Genomic DNA, 20,606 nt, shown 5'->3' with positions numbered 1-20,606 from the left:
GCATTCAACAAAACCAACCTGACTTTCTAGTGCTAAAATTGAAACCGTGTACGCGTCTTAACAACAAATTGGTTAAAAATGTGTAAGTGAATTATTTTCAAACTGCTGTCCGCCGTCCACCGACGGCTATATAAGAGACTAGTGGCAACGTGAGTCCCAGTCCCGGATACGTCAGCCCCCCCACCACAACCCCCGCAACCGCGTGCTAGAGCGGCGATGTTCCCTTCGTCTGGTCTCTTCGCTCGGCTACCTTGTCCGTTCCCCAACCGATGCTGTAAACGACCCCATTGTTGGTACATGCATGCCGAGGACGGGCGACGTTTGCATGACTGCACTTCGCAATTTTCTTCGTCTTGGTCGTTATTAACGCCGTTCGACGGAACAGGTGAGCGGCAGGTGTGCGTTTCGTCTAAGGCTCTAATGTCATTTTTAAACGACTGGGGATTAAAAATAAAGTAAAGTAAAAAACATCCACAGTAACCAACTAAGCAGTTTAATAATTCGGATTCCATTAATTGAGTTTGAGATAGGACAAGGGAAAGAAAGTTGAATTGGTGGTCAAGCAAGGGTTTATTAAACTTGTTGAAACAATTTTCGGATTTCTACAAAAGTACGATTTTGTTTTTAAATATGTATTTAAGTTGACAAACGACCATTAGTAATGTTTTTTCCGACTTTGATTATATTAATTGGCGAATCTGCGACTAGTTGTAGCAAGTGTCACAAACTCCAGGGACCCGTCCCCCCTTTAATTGCGGGTTTATGGGGAACAGTTTCTCTAATTTTATATCTCCCACACACTAAACTAATTTAAACATTTTCTATTGGTCAAGCATGACACAGTCGCAGATGTACTTTCAAGTGCATTATTCCGACAAATTGTAAGAGAATACAGCGTTGAATTCAGAAAACCAGCCGCCATTTTCTTTGTGGCAAAATTATGCTTTCCTATCTTTTCGCCCAAGGTTATCCTTATTTCCCGTTGTATAACGTTTTTGGGAAAGCACTTTCACTTTTTCAAAAATTAATTCCAAGATTATCTGTGGTTCTGATAATGACTGAATTGTTCTTCCATTTTGGTGTCTTAAATCATGCATTCATATAATTCAGACATGATTTAAAACTGTATCGACTAGATATTATTTTTGTTTTCAGTGAAGTTTGTAGTAAATCTGACGGGTCACTTGCTCTCTGTGTGCCCTGGAATGAGATGGTCTGAGCAGACTCCGCATTTGGAAAAATCTGAAAATGGCCTGTTTAAACATCATATTTTGTCTCAAATAAGAAACGTATTGGCATTTTTCTCTGCATTCATACAAGAGCCCACAAGGCACACCCAGGCTTGGTGTGAGTACTTTACCATCTCTTTACCATCTGTGTTTCCCAGTCTCGTATGCTACGCACATTGTACATGACGCCAGGGATGAGTCCATCCAAGAGCTCGAGCGTATCAACAAGAAGATTGAAACGGCCAAGTATGAAGTAGAGCAGGAGCGAAGGCGGCTGTCACGGTATCACGCTGCAGATGTCTCCCCCCCTCAGGCAGAAGGTGAAAATGCAAATAGAGGTTGGTGTGGAGAACCCTCCCAATCTGGGAAGTATGTGCTTGACAACTCCAAGCCAAGGACAGACTTGGAATACGATCCCATGTCCAACTTCATGGCTGAATTCAGGTCCAACAAGTCTGGTGACGAGCTAAAAGGGAAGTGTGTGCACCAGGGTGAAAAAAAGCCAGACAACAATCAGGTGGAGCAATGCTGCCCTCCTTCCCTGGAGACACAAGAGGACTCCTGTGATGACAGCATACTAATAATTGACATACCAGACTCACCTGACAGGAAGTCTCCTCAAGCTCTCTGTGATCTCACTACTCCCATGAGATCAAAACACGAGGTTATTTTTCTGGATTATCTGACACTACTACACACATTTAAACTTACTTGCCTACCTAAACGGGCACCATCTTACTGATCAAAACTACCTTCTCCAGATATGTTGTCTTTTTATTCTTCTTTTCCTTTTGGCTTGTCCCGTTAGAGGTCACCACAGCGTGTCATCTTTTTCCATCTTAGCCCATCTCGTGCATCTTCTTCACTAATACCCATAGTCTTCATGTCCTTCCTCACAACATCCCTCAACCTTTTCTTGCTCTTTTGTCTGGCAGATCCATCCTCAGCACCCTTCTACCAACATACTCACTCTCTCGCCTCTGAACATGTCCAAACCATCAAAGTCTGCGCTCTCTAACCTTGTCTCCAAAACATCCAACTTTGGCTGTTCCTCTAATGAGCTCATTTCTAATCCTATCCACCCTGTTCACACCAAGCGAGAACCTCAGCATCTTCATTTCTGCTACCTCCAGTTCTGTTTCCTGTTTCTTCAGTGCCACCATCTCTAATCCTACATCATGGCTGGCCTCACCACTGTTTTGTAAACTTTGCCCTTCATCCTAGCAGTGACTCTTCTGCTACATAGCACACCAGACACATTCCGCCAACTGGTGTCTACCTTCTCCAGATACGTCAAAGAGCATAAATATTTCGGTTCTTACTTTTGCCTCTTGGTCACACCAGTACTGCTTCCCCACTATATAACAATAATTATAGTACAGTGAGATTAATATCGTGATAAAACTGAACCGTGCTATATAGTTTGTCTTGCATCCTTATTACCTTATCACAAGGTATGTAACCTTTACTATGCATTGCACAGATTAGAATGGATACACCGCACAACATGTTAATCTTGAACAACCCACTGAATCCCTGAGATTGACTAAATGAAGGTCTTTATTAGCCTTAAAAAATACTCTTATTCATAGGTAAAACATTGAGCACGGATTGCCTGCATCTTGTCTCCCGGTTTAGGAAATGAGTTGTTAAATCGGCTGTAAATTGGAAGTTCTTGAATACCTTTACTTTTAGCATCCTCCATTCTGCAGGTGGCAAGGAACAAAGACTGTGAAGGATCTGCAAGTGTGATTGACCTGACAGGGTGCGTTGAAGGCCCACATGGAAAGAGTCCCACTTCTGAAGTCTGTTTTCAGTCTGCTGAGTTTGAAATGGGTCAGCATAAGAATTTGGATGTGGACGACAAACTGATTTGTGTCAAGGTGACACAGCGAACCACAGATTTCCATGCACTCAAGAAAAAGGACTGCACTACACCCCTCAGCCATCAGGACCCAGCAGAGACCCAGACAGTCCCAGACAACAGTCATCTCCAGCCAGAAGTCGTCTCATCTCCCAAAAAGGATCTTTCTTGGAAAACGTCCAGTGATGCCGTCATTGTCATCAGTTCCAGCTCCGACGAGGATAAGGAACAAGAGCTTGACATAGACCCGTCTGTTAGTGACACTACAGAGGAGTGCTATCGTATCTTCATGGAGGCCAACAACCAGGAGAGCACCAGTCAGGAGGAGCCAGAGGTGTCTGTAAGTTTTATCAAGATCCATTTGAAATCTGTGAAAATCTCAGATGTAGTCAGTAGTTCTTGGTGAAACTTGATAAAGATGTGGACCTAAAAAATTTTAAATCTCTTGCTAGATGGAACCTGTGGATGTGGTGAAACCCGACGTACCTGTCATCTCAATAGTTAAACCGCAAGAAGTGCCTGCAAAGAGGAGGATTGCGCATGACTCCAAAAATACAGAGGTTGTACCCTACACATGTTTGCTTATTCATGGTTTTCTGTGTTTTGTAAATCTCCACAAGAACCCTGTCCAAATAAGAAAGTAGTCACATCAAACAAGTATGTCAACGTGCATCTCAACTAACGAAGCGGTGTACTTTTTAATTTTTTTAACTTATTTTAATCTTAAGGGTACTGTAATTTAAAATAACATTTGGAGTCATATACTGTTCACAGTGGCGACTTATTGAAGTTTTTGCCAGTGGTTTGTCCGTTGTTGTTAGCGCTCTGAAATTAATCTGCCAGCCGCTGGCCTATTGGATGCGCATTTTGATGTGACCGTGATGCCACTCTCGAATTAAACGTTGCGGCACACTTCCACTTTCCGTGTCACCCTGCAATCCGACATTGCTTTCCATCCTTGTGCCCTCCCAGCACAAAGACAATGAATTAATTTGTTGACTGTGTGGTATGAAAAAGCCTATCGGCCTGGTAGACAAAAAAAAAAAAAAAATTGTGCCGCTTTTGTCATGATTTTTCCAACCAAGGATGAGAGTCAGATTTATATCCTTACATAAAGGGTATCCTATTATATGGGTTGTGTTAACCGTAAATTTGCCCCAATAAAGAAGTTAGAAACAATTGGTGCTAACAACATGAAATATTTTCAATTTTACGTCCAAAAATGGTGTGGAGAAAGCAGATTACTATTCACATGTCATGAATGTCTGAATTGGAATTTAGCCAATCAGGAAGTTTCCCAATGTCATTTGTATAATTGCATTCACCAGACTGCAATTTTCCAGTGCAAATCTTTATTAACTGGGACATTTTCATTTTGCAAAGGTCCCACTTCTGGTCTCTTCTTCGACAGTTGGGAAACATTTTTGTTGGCTTTTAAAGTCATGCATTCACAGTAAAAGCCCAACAATGAAATTGATTATCCCAAAAAACTAAGTTTACTGCACCTCAGAAATGTTGGACCTCCTTGTTGGAGGTGTTCGAACAGTGTTTTATTTTCTATTTATTTATTTATTTTTAAATCTTCGGGTGGGATGGTAACAGATAATCATTTAACATCTGAAAAATCCTTGGATTGCCCACACTAAAACCCATTTGAAAATATGCAGTTTTATTTTTTTGTATAGTAGTAGTATGAGGTAAAACTGAACATTCGTAAGTGGCCATTTTATTGTGGCCAACCAAAGGTACACCTGTGCAGTAATCATTAATCGTCACCTATACGTGAGGTGTTTCCCTGCTTGAAAAAAAATATATATATATTCCCACTTTTATGAAACTCAAGATTGATTAAGATAGCTCAGACCTCTGGGGAAAAAGCTCAAATTGGATCACCTTTATGTCAAACTACCGATGCTTTTATTGTTTAAACCATTCATTACAAGCAATTCTGAGCCTTTTTTTTTTTTTTTTTTTTTTTTTTTCTTCTTAAACCAATGTACTTTCATCATTTTGTGACTTTGCATCAGTTTACATTGGAAGGTGACGTTGTGAATCAACAGGTCCCAGTGACGAAAAGGAGACCACAGCCTCTTATTCTTGTTCCGCTGCAAGGACCAGTGACTTCATCCCATACCTCTCGGCCTGCTGCTGCCGCTTCCGTGTCTAGGGTTCACCAGGTTCAACAGAAGGCGGCCATTTTGACAGACACCTTCAAAGGAGGCCAAGCATTCCTTTCGTCCAACATTCAGAAGGAGCAAGAAAGACAGTCCATCCTCTCTCTGCCTCCTGTAACAGCGCTCAACGCTTCACCTGCTACTCAATGTAATGGTTAACATTGTTTTATCAATTATCTACTGCATTTTATCCGGCAAGGAACCATATGTGAGAACTTTATTACATTTAAAATAGATCCCTCAAGCATGTGTGTGTATTTTCTTCATAACTTGAGAGCTGCATTGTACTCATTTGTGGAGATTTAATGTAAAAAAAAAAAATCTCCTGTGACATTCCTCCCCACAATGTAAAATATGCTTCAGGTCAAGCATTGGGGAAACGCTGCCTCAATTCATTTTCTATGTTGGAACTAGTTACTCATCTGGACGCTCCAGAAAATCTGAACACAGAGCTAATTTCATTTTCCACCTTATCTTCCAGCATACATCAACTACGTACCTCTTGGCTCTGCAGTCCTTAATGTGGGCGAAAACCTCCGCCTGATACTCCCTCAGGGTACAGTGCCCATCACCTCTACCTCCAGCGTTGTCACGTCTGTTCTCACCCCAATAACTCATTTGGGCCTGGCCTCCATCAATGCAAAGCCTGCAAAAGTGTCAGAACAAAAGTATCGCTCCACCGCCCCACTGCTCATTCCCGCCACCGCACGGAAACCATCCCACCCCTCTGCGTTGGCACTTTCAACCGCCTCTAGTAACACATCCAGCCAAGCAGCTGTAATTAAGGTATGCAGTGATGAGAAGTAAAAGTACAAATATTTGTAGTGTACTTAGTTTCCTTTTCCTCCCTAATTTTAAAAACGGAGCTGTACTTTCTACAAAATCAAAATGGGGTTGTTACTTTTTTGAACTGACATGAGTGAATGGCAATGCAATGTAAAAAAGCTATGAGCGGTAAAGTCACCCTCAGTTGATCTTGAATGAGCTCTTGGGGACTTTTATGGCAGAAAAACCAGGGCCAACAACAACATGGTGTGTGAACCAGGGAGCATTCACAAGTACAATGGACCAAAATCAAAGAGATATTCCCCATCACTGGTCTTATTTGGAGACTTGTTGTCAGCTCCAAAAATTTTGTTGTTGTGCCAGCCCAAAGCCCACTAGCTTCTAACATTTAAACATTCTCTATGAATTCTGAAAAAAAAACAAAACCAGGCATTCGTTTCAATTATCATTAGCTGGCTTAACTTTTCTAACATTGAAGACGACAACCAAACATTTTGAGAAGGCAACATTAGCTCGCTCTTTATTTAAGGTGCTTAATAGTTATATTTTTCTGCGAAAAGCCAGGAGTCCCTAAACGAAAAGCAAAGCAGCAATGCGAGGGGGCCAAAGTGCCCCATGACATCAGACAGCGATACGTAACTCAGTTCACGGAGGCGTTGCTCGACACCAGCGCCGACGTTGACGAGGCCTTCAGAAAGGTGATCCCAACACTCACTGTGAATGAGATTCTCTGTTACAAGGTCTCAAAAGGATTTTTGCTTGTCCTGTGATGATGAACAGGCCCTGGCAGAGGAGAAAGCAGTTTACAATCGCAGTGTAAACAAACTGAAGTATCTCAGTGTCGCTGTGAATGCACTGAAGAGGCTCAAAAAGCATAATTCCGTCATTTCTAGTGGTGAGAAACACTCGGAGGTGAAGCGTGAATTGCATTTTCTTCACTGAATTTTTTTATGGTCTAGATGAGAAACTCAACTGTAAAAACCACAAAGGAAATATTCCACTCAACCGGAAGAAGCTCAAAGAAAATGGTGCGTGTCACTTTACTGTTCATATTAATCACACTTATTATGAATGTTGTACAGTGGTGCCTTGACTTGAGTTTTCGGGGAAAGGCACTATCACTTTTATTTATTTTTGTTTAAATATGTTGTCGCAAACAATCTGAGGTGCCAGTGAACTGCATTTCCCAGTTGCCACTAGATGGCGGCAGTAAACATAACATACACCCAGCATGAAACAGTACCCTGGGTTCTTAATGTGTGACATACTTTTGTCAAAATACTTTACGGTCCAATAATTGCAGAATACTTGTGCTGTTTGAAGCCTCCCTGAAATAGGCAAATCACAGCTTCGCCCATTGCAGCTACCGCTTTCGTTAAAATGACAGAAGGCGCTGCTTAGGGGCTTTAAGGATGCCAGTGGTTTCTACCGAAAAACTAAAACAAATAAGTGCCCATCAAGACTGTAAAAGCAGGGGATGAACTTTTACCTCTAAAGTCGGCAACCTGCTGTCAATTAGTGTAGTGCATAATTTGCTTTCCGAGGGCATCCACGTGGTTATCAATGAAAACAATTTGTCACTCCTAGTGGAGTGAATCCTTGGATGTGGTACATGCAGTGGACACATTACCACATACCCAATTCTTAGGAGAAAACTCCGTGTGGGGGCGGTATGATGTAAATTGGGAAAGGTAGCCTCAGCTTCCAAGAAGACCACTGACCGAGTCATGTAATTTCACACTTCAATTGATTGGGTGGCAGGCACTCTCAAATATGTCCTTTTCCCTGGCAGATGACTGTTCTTTGTATGAGATTTTGAGGGATTACATTCTGACTGAGGAGCAGCTGATTATGAATAATTATCCTATCCAGCACCCCGAGAAACCCGGGTTCGCTGTCATTTTGGAAAACAAGAAGGGCACCAACGACCGTAAGCAGACACGTAGTGACTATTGGTGTCACCAGTGGACGCACTTTAGCTGCATGTATAGAATCTTCATGATGCCGTTTCTCCGAATAGCCCTCAAGAGAATTTGCTGTCGGTGTGGTGCCACGTACTCTGTCAACAAAACCGGCAAACACATCCGCACAGAGGAGTGCAACTATCACTATGGGAAAGGAGTGGAGAAAAGAGGTACAGTATTTACATTATCATATCAGGGTCTCTAAAAGTTTGTATTTATCCAATTTAAAAAAAAAAAAAAAAAAAAAAACTCATATATATGGCATCCCTGGTCCCTAAACGTTTCCACAACCCCTGCAGTATGACCGATGTTTGACAATATGAAATGATTTGATGCTGTGTGTAACTTCCACAGTGCCTGGTGGGGTGGAGACTCGCTACAGCTGCTGCCAGGGAGTCATTGGAGCGCCTGGTTGCCAAATCTTTAAGGTGAGGCACAAGGTGTCAAAAGATTTGGTGAACCACTTTTATGAAGCTATCTCGTCTGCTACAGTTGCACGTTCATGATTCCCTCGCCATGGATGGATATGTGGCGACCATCTCCAGTCAACCTGGAAATACCAGCTGTCCAGGAGTCTACGCGCTCAACTGTGAATTGGTGACTTTCGTTCACTTCTGTTCTTCACTCTAGTATCAAAACATTGATTGCTTTTTGTATTATAGCGAAGAATTGAATCCTATAACACTAAATCTATTCTCTGCATACGCACCATTTCTCCTGTATTCCCAAAACATGCATTTGGGTTTATTTACCATAGTCTGTCATGTATCATATGCTTTTTGCCCAGAATTACAATTGACATCATGGCTTACAAGTTGGCAGAAGCTCTCACCCATGAATTTGTAATGTACCTTGGGTGTCCATGTCCTTATCATTCCTTGACTAATATAGCTCATTTAGACTGGCCGCCTCCATAGACTGAAGTATCAGTATCATCAGTGAGTGTGCACCGAGCAAGGAGAGTAATCTCCATTTTCATTTTGTTTGCTGTCTGTGCAAAGTTAAGACTTTCCTGTTCACTTCAGCAAATTGCCACTGATGATGATGATTCACCGGGTAAAAACAATCGATGCGCCCCATTGTGTGATCATCAAGGTGGGGTGAAATGAGTGCCCCCCCTGAGGCAGATGTCCATATCACTAGCCACCGCTGCTGAAAAATTAGCTTTGTGTGTTGAGGAGAAGCTATGTTTAACCAGCGTTGTTATGGGGAGTCTTTGTGGCATGGCCACCAATGCTTCGGATGCACTTTAAGGAAATAAAATAATTTGTACCGTATTTTCCGGACTCTGCACTGGAGTATAAATTGCATTTTTGGGGGAAATTTATTTGATAAAATCTAACACAAAGACCAGACATGACATTTAAAATTCAAATGGCGAACAACGTACAATAAAAATAGAATAGAGACAACAACAGGTTGAACGGTATGCTTATGTTACACGACACAACTGATAACATGCCTGGTATGTTAACATATTAAGAGTTATTCCGATAACTATAGCATAAATAAGAAGTTTACCAAAACCATCCGTGTCACTCCAAATACCCGGTAACTAAAATCCAATGAAATCTTTATCCTCTGTGTCACTTTTCAACTCCGCTAACTCTGGAGGTAGAAAATGCAACTCTTCCTCTCCTACGTCACTTATGTCAGACTCATAGTCAGTTACAACTAGCCAATTCCAGCCTTTCTGAATCCCAACGGGATGGTTTTGGTTGTCACGGAAGCCCACACTTTGTCGAGCCATCCAATGACTTCACAGCAAGTTGCATGGGGGATGTGCTCTCCATCCGTCATCCACTGATCCCACAGCAGGGGTTGGGAACCTATGGCTCACGAGCCATACCTGGCTTTTTTTGGTGGTTGCATATGGCTCGAGGAGCCCTCATAAAGACATACTGTGCATGTGATTTCTGTCGTGTGGGCAACACAAGTGATACAGAGAAGGTTTGTCCGAGTGGGGTTGCCGTAGTTCACAGGCTTTGGGTCGAATGCCGATTGTGTCGGAACAACTAATTATGGAAAAGGTTTTGACAAAGGTCCCTCAAAAAGAAAAATATGAGTACCGAAGTTTTCAACAAGAATGGACAGCCTTTGTGTAGAAGCGAGGGTTTTGGTGTGTGTCTACATTCACAGCTGGGGAGTATGCAAAGCATTTGTCCTTTGTTGCCAATAAACATTTTGCCAACTTTGCATAAAAAGAAAATCAAACAATTAAAATACATGCCTTTGTCGGCCAGAACCGTTCACCGTCACACCATCATAACTGCAAATCAAATTGAATTACGGTCACGATAAACAGACGTAAGGCTCAACGCCTGCATGAAGCTTAATCTAACAACATATGAAGCACTAATTAATTAATCGCATTAATTATAAGTACTTTTGTCATCATTGCTTAGCAACATCATGTTATTTAAAATAATCTGCAGGATATGATTACCTCTTCAATGGCATTTTTGTTCAGTCCTTCTCAGTTATTAGTTACAGCTAATGTTGAAATGCTGAATTTTCAGAAGTAGCAGGTACAGATATACGGGCCTAGAGCGCCCTCTTTCGGTTGTCAGTGTGAAAATAACCGACTAAATAAAATAACTCGGAAAATGGAAGGGCGGATGTAATGTGTAAATAATTTCACATATAAGTCGCACCCCCAGCCAAACTATGAAAAAACTGACTTATAGTTTGAAAAATATGGTAAGCTTTTTCTTTTCGTGTTTTTTTTTTTTTTTTATGCTATGTTGTAAGATGAATTTAATGCGACAGGAAAGTGTTTTGAGATAGTCATTTGTGGTTTAAACTATTAATAGACTTTTTTTCTTTTTTTGTTAGTGCTGTTGTCAATTATTAATGGTAGGGGTCAGGTGCCTTTATTACATTATTGCTATATGTGAAACATGACACATTTGAAATTGCATCACGACAATGTGAAGTGAGGCAGGAAAAAGATGACGGTCATAGTTCTTGGAGTTTCGAGAGTTTGGTGGAAAGCTAAATTGTTTCTACTGAGCGAAGCACCTGCCCTTCGTTTTCTCAGTGTTACACAATTCACGGATTGGAGCTGTTACGATTGACTGTCGTGGATTCAAGCCTCCAAGTGATCTTTGACACGTTTGTCAAGCCGCATAACGAGGTCATCGACTACAACACCAGGTAACAAGCTTATCCAGAAAAGCATATGGGAGGCTGGTGACATAATTCCTTGTGCAGATTTTCAGGCATCAGTGAGCAGGATGTGAGGGGCAACCACATATCTCTTGTGGAAGTGCAGAAGACCTTATTGAGCTTCATCAGCGCTGACACTGTTCTGATCGGGCATGGCCTCGAAACCGATCTTTGTGCCCTGAAGGTGACGGAAGCTTTTACTGCAATTTTATTTATTTATTTTTAACTTTTTTTTTTTTTTTTTTTTTTTCCCTCATCTTGTGCAAGTAGGTTTAATTTTTTCACCAAACAAAGTAGCTTTCCCACTACTAGGATTTGCAGTGTTCCTACAACAGGTGCCTAACCAGAAATCTGAGCACAGTGTACTACGTCAGTATTTCCCAGCATTAACTGAGTCAAGGTGTGTGTGTTTATACACACGCACTTTGACTCACACTTGCTCTCTAAATCCTGATTCGTTATTAGTGTTAACAGTAAAAAATGACTTCGGCATAACAATCCAATTGTTATTCTGAAATAGTGTTATAGTCTCACAAATTACAAATTGAATTTGATTAGTTGACAACCGTCTATTGAACCAAAACAAATACAGTAAATCCTTAGAGATCCAACTTCTCCCGGCGGATAGCAATTTTACATCTGGAATCCATGAAGAACGAACTGGACATTATTTCTCCGCACTGTATTTTTTTCCCCCCTAATTACATGACATTACTTTTTTTTTTGGCTCAGTTACAGGTTTAATAATACCTAATAACATTATTTTTATGAACAATTCTTGTAGGCCACAATTACAAAAAAATCAAATGGGGAAAAACAGCATTTTGCCAACTTGTGCCACCTGTGCTTGTATTTAAATGCTGCTTAGTCCTAACTTTGACATGTTTGTCGAGACTATCAAAAATCGTGTGTGCTATAATTCTGCAAGTAGTGGCTTTACATAAATGCAGATAGCGGGAGGTCTAGGGATTCTGGTGTAATACAAAACGATACTACAGCCACATTACATTTTTTTTCAAGTAAAAGTAGACTTTAAAACAAATGGGAGGATAATGGAGAAATGCAGAGAAACAAATACAGATGGATGCACACAATGTAGCTTGGCCCAATGTCAGTGCTGGAGTGCTAATTGTTGCTAAAGACGCAGATTCCCCATACCACAAGATCATACAGTGTTCATTTTGTTAGCCATAGGAGTGGCTATGAGTGCATTACTTTTTTTGGTTTGGACAAAGCAGTTTATATGAACTAAGACCCTGACCTTTTTCAAGCATGGGGGGAGGATTTTTCTGCGAGAGCCAATGCTGGAGAAGCTGCAGTATAAGATTTGTGAAGATTATTGCTATTTCAGTGTTGCTGTCAAAGATGAGAAGAATGCATGAGCTGTATACCAAAATTTGAGCTCATATTCCACAAAGCAGTACAGGTCCAGTGTATTTGGTCTCCACAAATGAGGAGCGGCGACAAAATGGTGTCAGGAGGAGAAGGGGTGACAAGAGCAAGTCTATTAATTATTTGGTGACATCCAAGTCTAGGATTTTCCCTTTGAGGACTCTACTACTGTTTTTACAGCGGCAATATTATGCTAAGAAGTGGTTTAGCAAGGTTTATTTCACCTAAGTAATACCTATAACTGCATACTGAACTCTACTGCTTGGTGGAAAGAAGATGATGGGATTTCCCCAGTCGTTATTTTGTACCTTACTTTAGCATAACTATTCAAATGTGAACTGTCCTGGTGCCACCACTGGTCAAGACATTACAGTCAGTTTACCACCCGTGCTAGTCACAATGAAAAGTCTGAAAGTTGCTGGAATGAAGTTGGCCATTTTTGACCTCCCCATATAGTCCTGAGCTCTTATCAGGTCAACATTTCAGCATATTGACCTCTATTTGTAATCATGGTGCTCAACAAGCCAAAGTAAATATTTTGACTTATGCAATTGGAAGGTCAACCTGAGTTCATATTTTTTGATTAACCTGCCTTGGTCATATATATTGGAGTGAATCCAGCAGCTAATTTATTTTCCATTCATTATAATACATTAATCACCAAAGGTTTGGTTCATTAAGCATGTTTTTTTTGTACTTTGCTCTCCCCCTCTAACCAGAACCTGAATGGCAAAATCCCCAACAGGCGTTTGATCCATGAAAGGACAAATGTATTTCCTGGTTCATTTATTTAAAGTCTTCTTCTTTTTTTTTTTTTTTTTTTTTTTTTTTTTTTAAATCACGTTATAACATTTGACATCCTGAGACCAAGATGATTCCCAGCAATTGATCGTAAATGTTTTTTTCCCAGAGAGAAGTGGCCACAAGGCTTAGTATGTTCAGTAGGTTGTTGCATAGAAACTGGAAGAGTCACAGAAAGGTGCAGAAGAGAATGTTCAAATGCATTGAATGATGGATCAAACACCTGTCGTGCATTTTGCTCCTCAGCTACTTGTTCAAGACCTGCAAGTTGTGTTGAAAGCTTCAACATCTGCACATTTGTTTTTAGAACTGGTCAAATTAAGTTTACCTGTAAAAGTTAAAATGCACTTTTGCCTCAACCTCAAATTTGATCCCAAAGTTGACTCTCATTTTTGTAAGTAGTGCATACGAGCTGATGCTGCTGTAAGAAATTTAGTGCTACAGGGTGCTTTGTTGCTCTCTACTTGTAGTTACTCCACGGCATGGTGGTGGACACGGCAGTGGTCTTCCCCCACCGCCTGGGGCCCCCACACAAGCTGAACCTCAACAGCCTCACGGCAGAGTACCTGACCAGGATCATTCAAGATAGTGGTGCGTCTTTCCCGGACGCAGCCTCTTAGGGAACAACATCTTGTTCTCTATAAAAGAGGACTCAGCAGTGTAGAGCCAGATTGGTGACAAAATGGTGTTTTGTGTCCGTCTAAAACTCTTGTTTCTCTCAGCCTGCGGTCATGACACAGCGGAGGATGCCGCTGCCTGCATGGAGCTCATGCTGCTGAAGTGCAAAGAAGGCAAAGTCAAAAAATGATGGAAATAAGAACAACAATGAACTTCCATTGCATAGTTATATACATACAAAAAAATTGTGATGCATATGAATTTTTTTTTTTTTTTTTTTAACTTTGTTTGCCAGTTTAAGAACTGAAATAGTGTTTGACTATGAATGAGGATATGCCTGAAGTGGGTGGTCTCCTCAATTTTTGTTGTTAGCAATGGTTCAGTTAAATATTTATATATTTTTGTTTGTCTGTTTGAGTTGGCCAAAGAACATTTGATGAGCTCCCAGGGTTGCAATGCATATTAGGCCACACCCGTGATGTTTGTGATTGGTTACAGATTCTGAATGTCATGCATGCAGGTGAGTTCGATTGTGATTTCCACCATATTAAAATATTTTGTTACAATACTGCTACTCAACACATTGTGGTCTATACATTGATTGGCCAAGAGTCCACAACATGAGGTACACCGATATATGTGGATCTAGATCATACAGTGTAACTTTAATGCTTTATGCTGCACCATTCAGAAGAAAGTGTTTCCTTCACCCAAGTTTAATTATTTCCGTGACAGAGTGTAAAATTTGTATCTCAAATTGATTTTTCTAGTCAAAATATTCTTGCAGATGTGGCATCAATCTGAAACTCCCTCAGAATGCAAAGCCAAAGATCAACAACTGAGCTATGAAAAAAAAAAACACTCATAATTCAAGGTTTATTGTTGGCGAGAGAGCTGTTTGTAATCACCACTTAATTTTTGGATCGCTCTCACATTGGTTCGCCCGAGTCCACGTGTACCTAATGTGCCCCAGTGAGTATAATACATCCAAGGTCCGATAGCACCAACGCCAGCATTTCCTTTATTCCGACTTTTTCTTTGACGCTTTCTTTTTCGTGCTCATGCAGCAGCATCGACGTAAGCAACACCTGCACGTCTGGATGCAAAGAAGCGCAGAGAGCAGAACGACTGCGAGCAGGAATCCGGCCACGTCCAGGCTGTGGTACTGGTACCATGTGAGTTCGTGGGCCTGTACCCTGAGGTGCTTGGCGCCCTTGTGTCTCATAGTGAATTCGATCCAGAACACCGCCTCATCCAGGGCACTTATGGGTCGGTCATGGTGGATGTCTGACAGACCCATGATGTTCTCCTTGTACCTGTAGACACGGGGGACGCATGATGCAAAAGTGACTCTTTAATCATTTGTCCAAATAGTTTATTCCCTGGAGTGTACGCCTCCTATCAAGTATGAAATCATACAAACGGTCAATCTCGTGTGAGCAGCATATTGTCAAAAATAGGTTGCGATCAATAAATAAGGACAAAAAAATTTCCAAATATTTTGGATTAATGTGACTGGTGATACTGACTCAAGATATCTAGTTTTATCGATTGCTCTATCTGTCCTATTGTAACAATAACACTCACTTTAAAAAAATAAATAAGTGTCAAAAGTAGTGAAACCCCTTGAGACTAAATCATAAAGACCCTATGGAATATAAAAACTTACGACTTGTCGTTAATGACGGTCTTGACAGCACGGCTGAGGTCCTCGGAGGTCATGAAGTTGAAGTCCACGGTGACGGCGGCGCCCTTGGCCTTCATGTGGACCATGTTGTCGGGCTGGTCGGCAAACATGGGAATGCCCACCATGGGCACCCCGTGGTAGATGGCCTCGTAAATGCCGTTGGTCCCGCCATGAGTGATGAAGGCTTTGGTCTTGGGGTGACCTGGATGGATGGATGGATGGATGGGTGGTGGGTGGAGTTTGATGATTGACCCGATTGTGCATCAAAGATGGCAGGTACTAACCCAGGAGGTCGTTCTGAGGGATCCAGTCGTAAAGCCTTGTGTTGGGGGCCAAAGTAGCTGGTTTTTCTCCGCTATACCGCCACAGCACCTACAAACAAGAGTTAAAAATCAATACATCTCATGTGAAGTGCCTTAGATCGGTGGTTCTCAAACTGGGGACCGTGAGCCATAGTTGGAGGAGGGGGGTCCACAAAATAACTTGCGATGATTTATTGACTCATGTTGTTTCAGAAAGTGCATACCTGCACACGGGGAACGACGTGCCAATAAACCAATACCGTAGTTAGATACTTAAACGCTATTATTAGTATCATGCAGGTGCACCACTTTATGTCCAGAGAATTTACATTTTCCCATTTGTACATGCCACGAAAGAAAGTCCAACCTTTTGGGGGATCTGCCCAAGGCCCGAGGCGATCATGTTGGCCTTCTCGCTACTGACATTCTTGATCATGGATCCCAGAGTGAAGACCACAATGCCGTCTTCACCTGAGCTCTGCACAAACTCTTCGATGTCCTGAATAGAAGAAAAAGAAACAGCTGAACCCATGAGGTGAATTTCTTTTTTTCCCCAGTTCTCTTTTAATGAAATGATTTTAAGTTCACGTTTCTATTAAATTTACACAACATCATTCTCATTTGTTCATCTGAAAATTACAGTTGAATCAATATAGTACATCCCGTTGTACATTACTTTTACAGCAATTAATAACTGGTCAATCCACTATTTCATACTATAAATACAATGGAGGGGGGTATAAGTCCAGAGCAAGAACACTTGGGCGCAGCTTTATAACATCAGAGAAGGCTATAAAATAAAATGATTTTTTTTCGAATTTCTTCAGAAACTCACTTTGTTGCAGTCTTAATGCAAAGACTATTCTTTCCATCTTGAAAAACAATAATGTCAATCCATGAAGTTATCATAGGTTTATGTAGTTTGGAAGGAAAACAAAAAGTCCCCAGTTTCCTCATTTCAACCTGTCCATATTTCTATCACCTGAATGAATGAGATACAAGAAATATAGTATAAATATGCAGTTGTACTGTGTCCATAAGCTAAATAATGGAGTAATATAGAGGCAAGACTCAGCCCAGCCCTGTTAAACTACATGTTGCAGTATGTTAATGTGCAATTTTGACATCTGCACATTTAGGTTGTACTGTCATCTTGAAATTTAAAACACAAAAGAAAAACAGAATTAGATTTCGGACTGCAGTGTAAATGGTGCCAAAGACAGCCAATAAGAAATTTTGGTTTGTTGGTATTACATTGTTTTAGTCCAACATATTGAAGACTAGGCGGCACGGTGGATCAACCGGGTAAAGCGTTGGCCTCAGAGTTCTGAGGTCCCGGGTTCAATCCCGGACCCGCCTGTGTGGAGTTTGCGTGTTCTCTCCGTGCCTGCATGGGTTTTCTCTGGGCACTGCGGTTTCCTCCCACATCCCAAAAACATGCAACATTAATTCGATACTCTAAATTGCCCCTAGGTGTGAATGTAAGTGTTTCTGTTTGTCTCTGTGCCCTCCGATTGGCTGGCAACCAGTTCAGTATGTACCCTGCCTCCTGCCTGGTGACAGCTGGGATAGGCTCCAGCACTCCCCGCGATCCTCATGAGATAAGCGATGAAGAAAATGGATGGATGTTGAAGAGTAAGAAAAAAACCTAATCAGGCCTTGGCTTACCTCCGGTAAAGATTTGGCAGGTTTGCAGTGGATCCCGCCGACAAACTTGAAGTTGGGCAGGAAAGGACGGGGGTAGTCAAAGTCCCAGTAAGTTCTTATCAGCCAGATGTCTGCCCTGCCTAATAACTCGCAGGCGTTTGTGGGCATGCCTGTTATGAAAAAGACAAAAACATTGAGGTGAGGCTCATGGTTTAGTTTTATGTAAAATTTGTAAGTTAAGTTGCCACTGTCTCTTGGCTGACAAAAGAACAGGCGTACTGTACTTTGGCTTGATTTGAGATGCACTTTTACCTTAACCTACAACTGACCCCAAGAGATATTTGAGCAACCATCTGTATTTCTTGTTTTTTTTTTTTTTTTTTTTGCTATGACTTGTGAGCGAAGTACAGTGGCAGTGAAGTCAACTCAACTTGGAGCCCAATAAGCATCAGTTTGGCAGCAAGTGACCATATTGGAAAACAAAAGGCTTCAAGTCACTCCAACTTAAAGTTTTGGTAAAACGAAACTTGAAACAAAGAGTCTGTATTTGAAAAATAACCAAATAACTTTGGCTCAGGAATCTCCACTTAGCTTAATGGTAACAAATGAAGCAAAACGGGATATTCAAGTCAACAATTGTAATTTATGTCATATTGTTATATCCCTTCAAGCAACGGATATTTGACAACACAATAACAATACTGTACTCACAGTCATATACCCTTTATGCTTTGCAAAAAAACAACTGATACTGCATTTTACTGAAGAGGTGTGACCATCTCCTTCAGTAGTTCTCGATGATACTGCGCCACGTGGTCAAGGCTCTAAAGCCACACTTTTTCATTGTGTCTCAATTTGAGTTTTCAAAGTGCGTTACTTTGCGTCTCTCACCTCTGTAGTGTGTGTAATATTGATCCATATGCGACCAAATGGCAAATTCGATCACAATGTCGTTCAAAGCATAGAAGAGGAAGTTCCACAGTCTTTCGGAGAAGCTCATCTTGTCAGTCAGTTTGCTCATTGCGGCGGGCACAAAAGAAGGTGGAGAAGGCAACTGCCCACAGTACCTCTCCCAGTTGTACACCATGGAGAAGCGCAGCGAGTAGACCAGCGGGATACCCAGTATTTCGGCCATCAATTCACTGCCCGGGTAGATGGGGTCCGCTAGGAGGAGGTCATAGTTGCCCTGCTTTATCTTGCTCATTATGTCCTCTGACTTCACTATGCCATCCAGATACTTCAATGTGCACTCCAGGTCCCGTTGCATCAGGGTCACAAATTTGGCGTAGAGCTGAAAGTAGTTCATGTAGTCAATTTCGTAGATGGAAAATGCCAGGAAGTCCTCCATGAAGCTCTCCATCTCCTCCAGAGAGACCGAGACATTAAAGTGCAAGTAGTGGAAGCGGGACTGGTCACTGGCCTTCATGAAGAGTGAAGCGCTGGGGATCAGAACGGTCACGTGGTGCCCGCGGTCCACCAGCGCCTCGAGCATGGGCTTCATGTTGATCCAGTGGCTGGCCTCGGTGTACCACACCAAGATGCGCCCGCCGTTGGTGCCTGCGGCCGCACCGAGCAGCAGCAGCAGGGCGCAAAGTGGGACTCTCTCGCCTGGCATCGTAATGCCAATGTCTAGTCTTGGTGTGACCGCAAAGCTTATTGAAGAAGCTGTTTGTAGAAAATGAATCATTAACTAGACAAAGCTGAACTCTGCCTTGTAGTTGGACTCATAAAAAGGGGATGACTGTAAAGGTCCATGTCAGATCAGTTCAAGGATCTCTCAAGAGTCTTTGTCTGCACCTGAATTCAAGAGTGAGGAATAAAACTAAATATTAGCTTCAGCCACAGGCCAGTATAACAAATAATTAACATGAGTCCTCCAGCAAGGCCTTAGACAATTTTCACTCGTGACATCAATGACTGAAGTTATTTTGAGTTAATTATTAGTTAGAAGGAGATTGCATGTTTGTGAGGATTTCTTTTGTGTCAAAAGGGAACAATAAATCATGGCAAATCAATCAAATCAAATGAATATCAAACTTTGGCAGGCATGCTCTGTATCTCAGCTATGAGCCACTCTTTGATCCATTATATTTTTTTTTCCTATAAATACATTTCATTATTTTAGTGTGTCTGTACAAACCCAATTCCAATAAAGTTGGACGTTGAGTTAAACAAAAATAGAATACAACAATCTGCAAATCATGTTTAACCTATATTTCATTGAATACAAAGAATCATGTTTCGAATAAGATGAGATAAGTGGCAAAAAAAGATATCCCACAGGTGAACAGGCTAATTGGGAACAGGATTGGGTAAAAAAGGAGCTTCCCTGAAATGTGCAGTCATTCACAAGCTAAGATGGGCTGATGTTTACCTCTGTGAACAAGTGCGTGATAAAATAATCAGTTTAAGGACAATCTTCCTCAGCGTACAATTGCAAAGAATTTTGAGATTTCATCATTTACGGTCCATAATATCATCTATAGTTTAGGAGAATATGAAGAATCACTGCATGTATGCGGCAAGGCCGAAAACCAACATTTAATGCCCATGACCTTCGATCCCTTAGTCGGAACTGCATCAGAAGCTGACATCAATTTGGAATGGATATGACCGCAGGCGCTCAGGAACACTTCAGAAAACCAATATCAGTAAATAATCTTGGGCGCTACATCTGAATGTGCAAATGAAAACTCTACGATGTAAAGCATTAATCAGCAACAGTGTAAGAGTAATTGTACATAACGTCATGTTCTGCTTTTAGGTATATAATCTAGTGTGATCCTGCAAGGGCTTCATTTATGAATATCCACTGGCTCTCTGGACCCGAGTTCATGTAACATGGACTGATCCAAATTGTAAAGGTGTTTTGTGGTTTGAAAAGTCCACATTTCAAATTGTTTTTGTGGACGTCGTGCCTTCCGGGCCAAAGCAGAAAAGAACCATCCGGATATTTATGGACGCAAAGTTCAAA

At 41.4% G+C, this 20,606-nt stretch overlaps 2 protein-coding genes across 3 annotated transcripts; one reads left to right on the top strand and one right to left on the bottom strand.

Moving 5' to 3' along the window:
* Positions 1-6: 6 nt before the first annotated feature.
* Positions 7-14,575, top strand: zgc:152968 (uncharacterized protein LOC564848 homolog). Of its 2 annotated transcripts, none has more exons than XM_061817955.1 (17): positions 7-385; positions 1,388-1,893; positions 2,942-3,433; positions 3,546-3,653; positions 5,154-5,415; positions 5,749-6,053; positions 6,614-6,751; positions 6,834-6,948; positions 7,013-7,081; positions 7,846-7,983; positions 8,074-8,187; positions 8,372-8,445; positions 8,510-8,614; positions 11,058-11,173; positions 11,231-11,369; positions 13,849-13,969; positions 14,101-14,575. In XM_061817955.1, exons 1-17 carry the CDS (start codon positions 217-219, stop codon positions 14,184-14,186), a joined length of 3,057 nt encoding a protein of 1,018 aa, XP_061673939.1. In that variant the 5' UTR covers positions 7-216; the 3' UTR covers positions 14,187-14,575. The 2 variants fall into 2 exon arrangements, with proteins under 2 accessions (XP_061673939.1, XP_061673940.1); XM_061817956.1 differs by lacking the exon at positions 7-385 and adding an exon at positions 749-881.
* A 151-nt stretch (positions 14,576-14,726) lies between these two features.
* On the bottom strand, positions 14,727-19,271 carry LOC133499688 (UDP-glucuronosyltransferase 2A1-like). The gene is made up of 6 exons (XM_061817967.1): positions 18,524-19,271; positions 17,654-17,802; positions 16,353-16,484; positions 15,968-16,055; positions 15,666-15,885; positions 14,727-15,312 (listed from the first exon to the last, which is right to left on the bottom strand). The coding sequence occupies exons 1-6, from the start codon at positions 19,245-19,247 to the stop codon at positions 15,018-15,020; spliced, it is 1,608 nt and encodes a 535-aa protein (XP_061673951.1). The 5' UTR covers positions 19,248-19,271; the 3' UTR covers positions 14,727-15,017.
* Positions 19,272-20,606: the final 1,335 nt, after the last annotated feature.

This window comes from Syngnathoides biaculeatus, chromosome 4, assembly GCF_019802595.1.
Source record: "Syngnathoides biaculeatus isolate LvHL_M chromosome 4, ASM1980259v1, whole genome shotgun sequence".
Lineage (NCBI taxonomy): Eukaryota > Metazoa > Chordata > Actinopteri > Syngnathiformes > Syngnathidae > Syngnathoides > Syngnathoides biaculeatus.
This window is presented reverse-complemented; position numbering and strand designations above follow the sequence as displayed.

Excerpts from the sequence above, each read along its gene's own strand:
- zgc:152968 (XM_061817955.1), top strand. The coding sequence starts at position 217 with ATGTTCCCTTCGTCTGGTCTCTTCGCTCGGCTACCTTGTCCGTTCCCC. Across the intron at positions 6,054-6,613 it reads GCCAAGCAGCTGTAATTAAG|CCAGGAGTCCCTAAACGAAA; the intron begins GTATGCAGTGAT and ends TTCTGCGAAAAG. Across the intron at positions 11,174-11,230 it reads GTCATCGACTACAACACCAG|ATTTTCAGGCATCAGTGAGC; the intron begins GTAACAAGCTTA and ends TTCCTTGTGCAG.
- LOC133499688 (XM_061817967.1), bottom strand. The coding sequence starts at position 19,247 with ATGCCAGGCGAGAGAGTCCCACTTTGCGCCCTGCTGCTGCTGCTCGGT. Across the intron at positions 16,485-17,653 it reads CTGCCAAATCTTTACCGGAG|GACATCGAAGAGTTTGTGCA; the intron begins GTAAGCCAAGGC and ends TCTTCTATTCAG. Across the intron at positions 16,056-16,352 it reads TTGGGCAGATCCCCCAAAAG|GTGCTGTGGCGGTATAGCGG; the intron begins GTTGGACTTTCT and ends TCTTGTTTGTAG.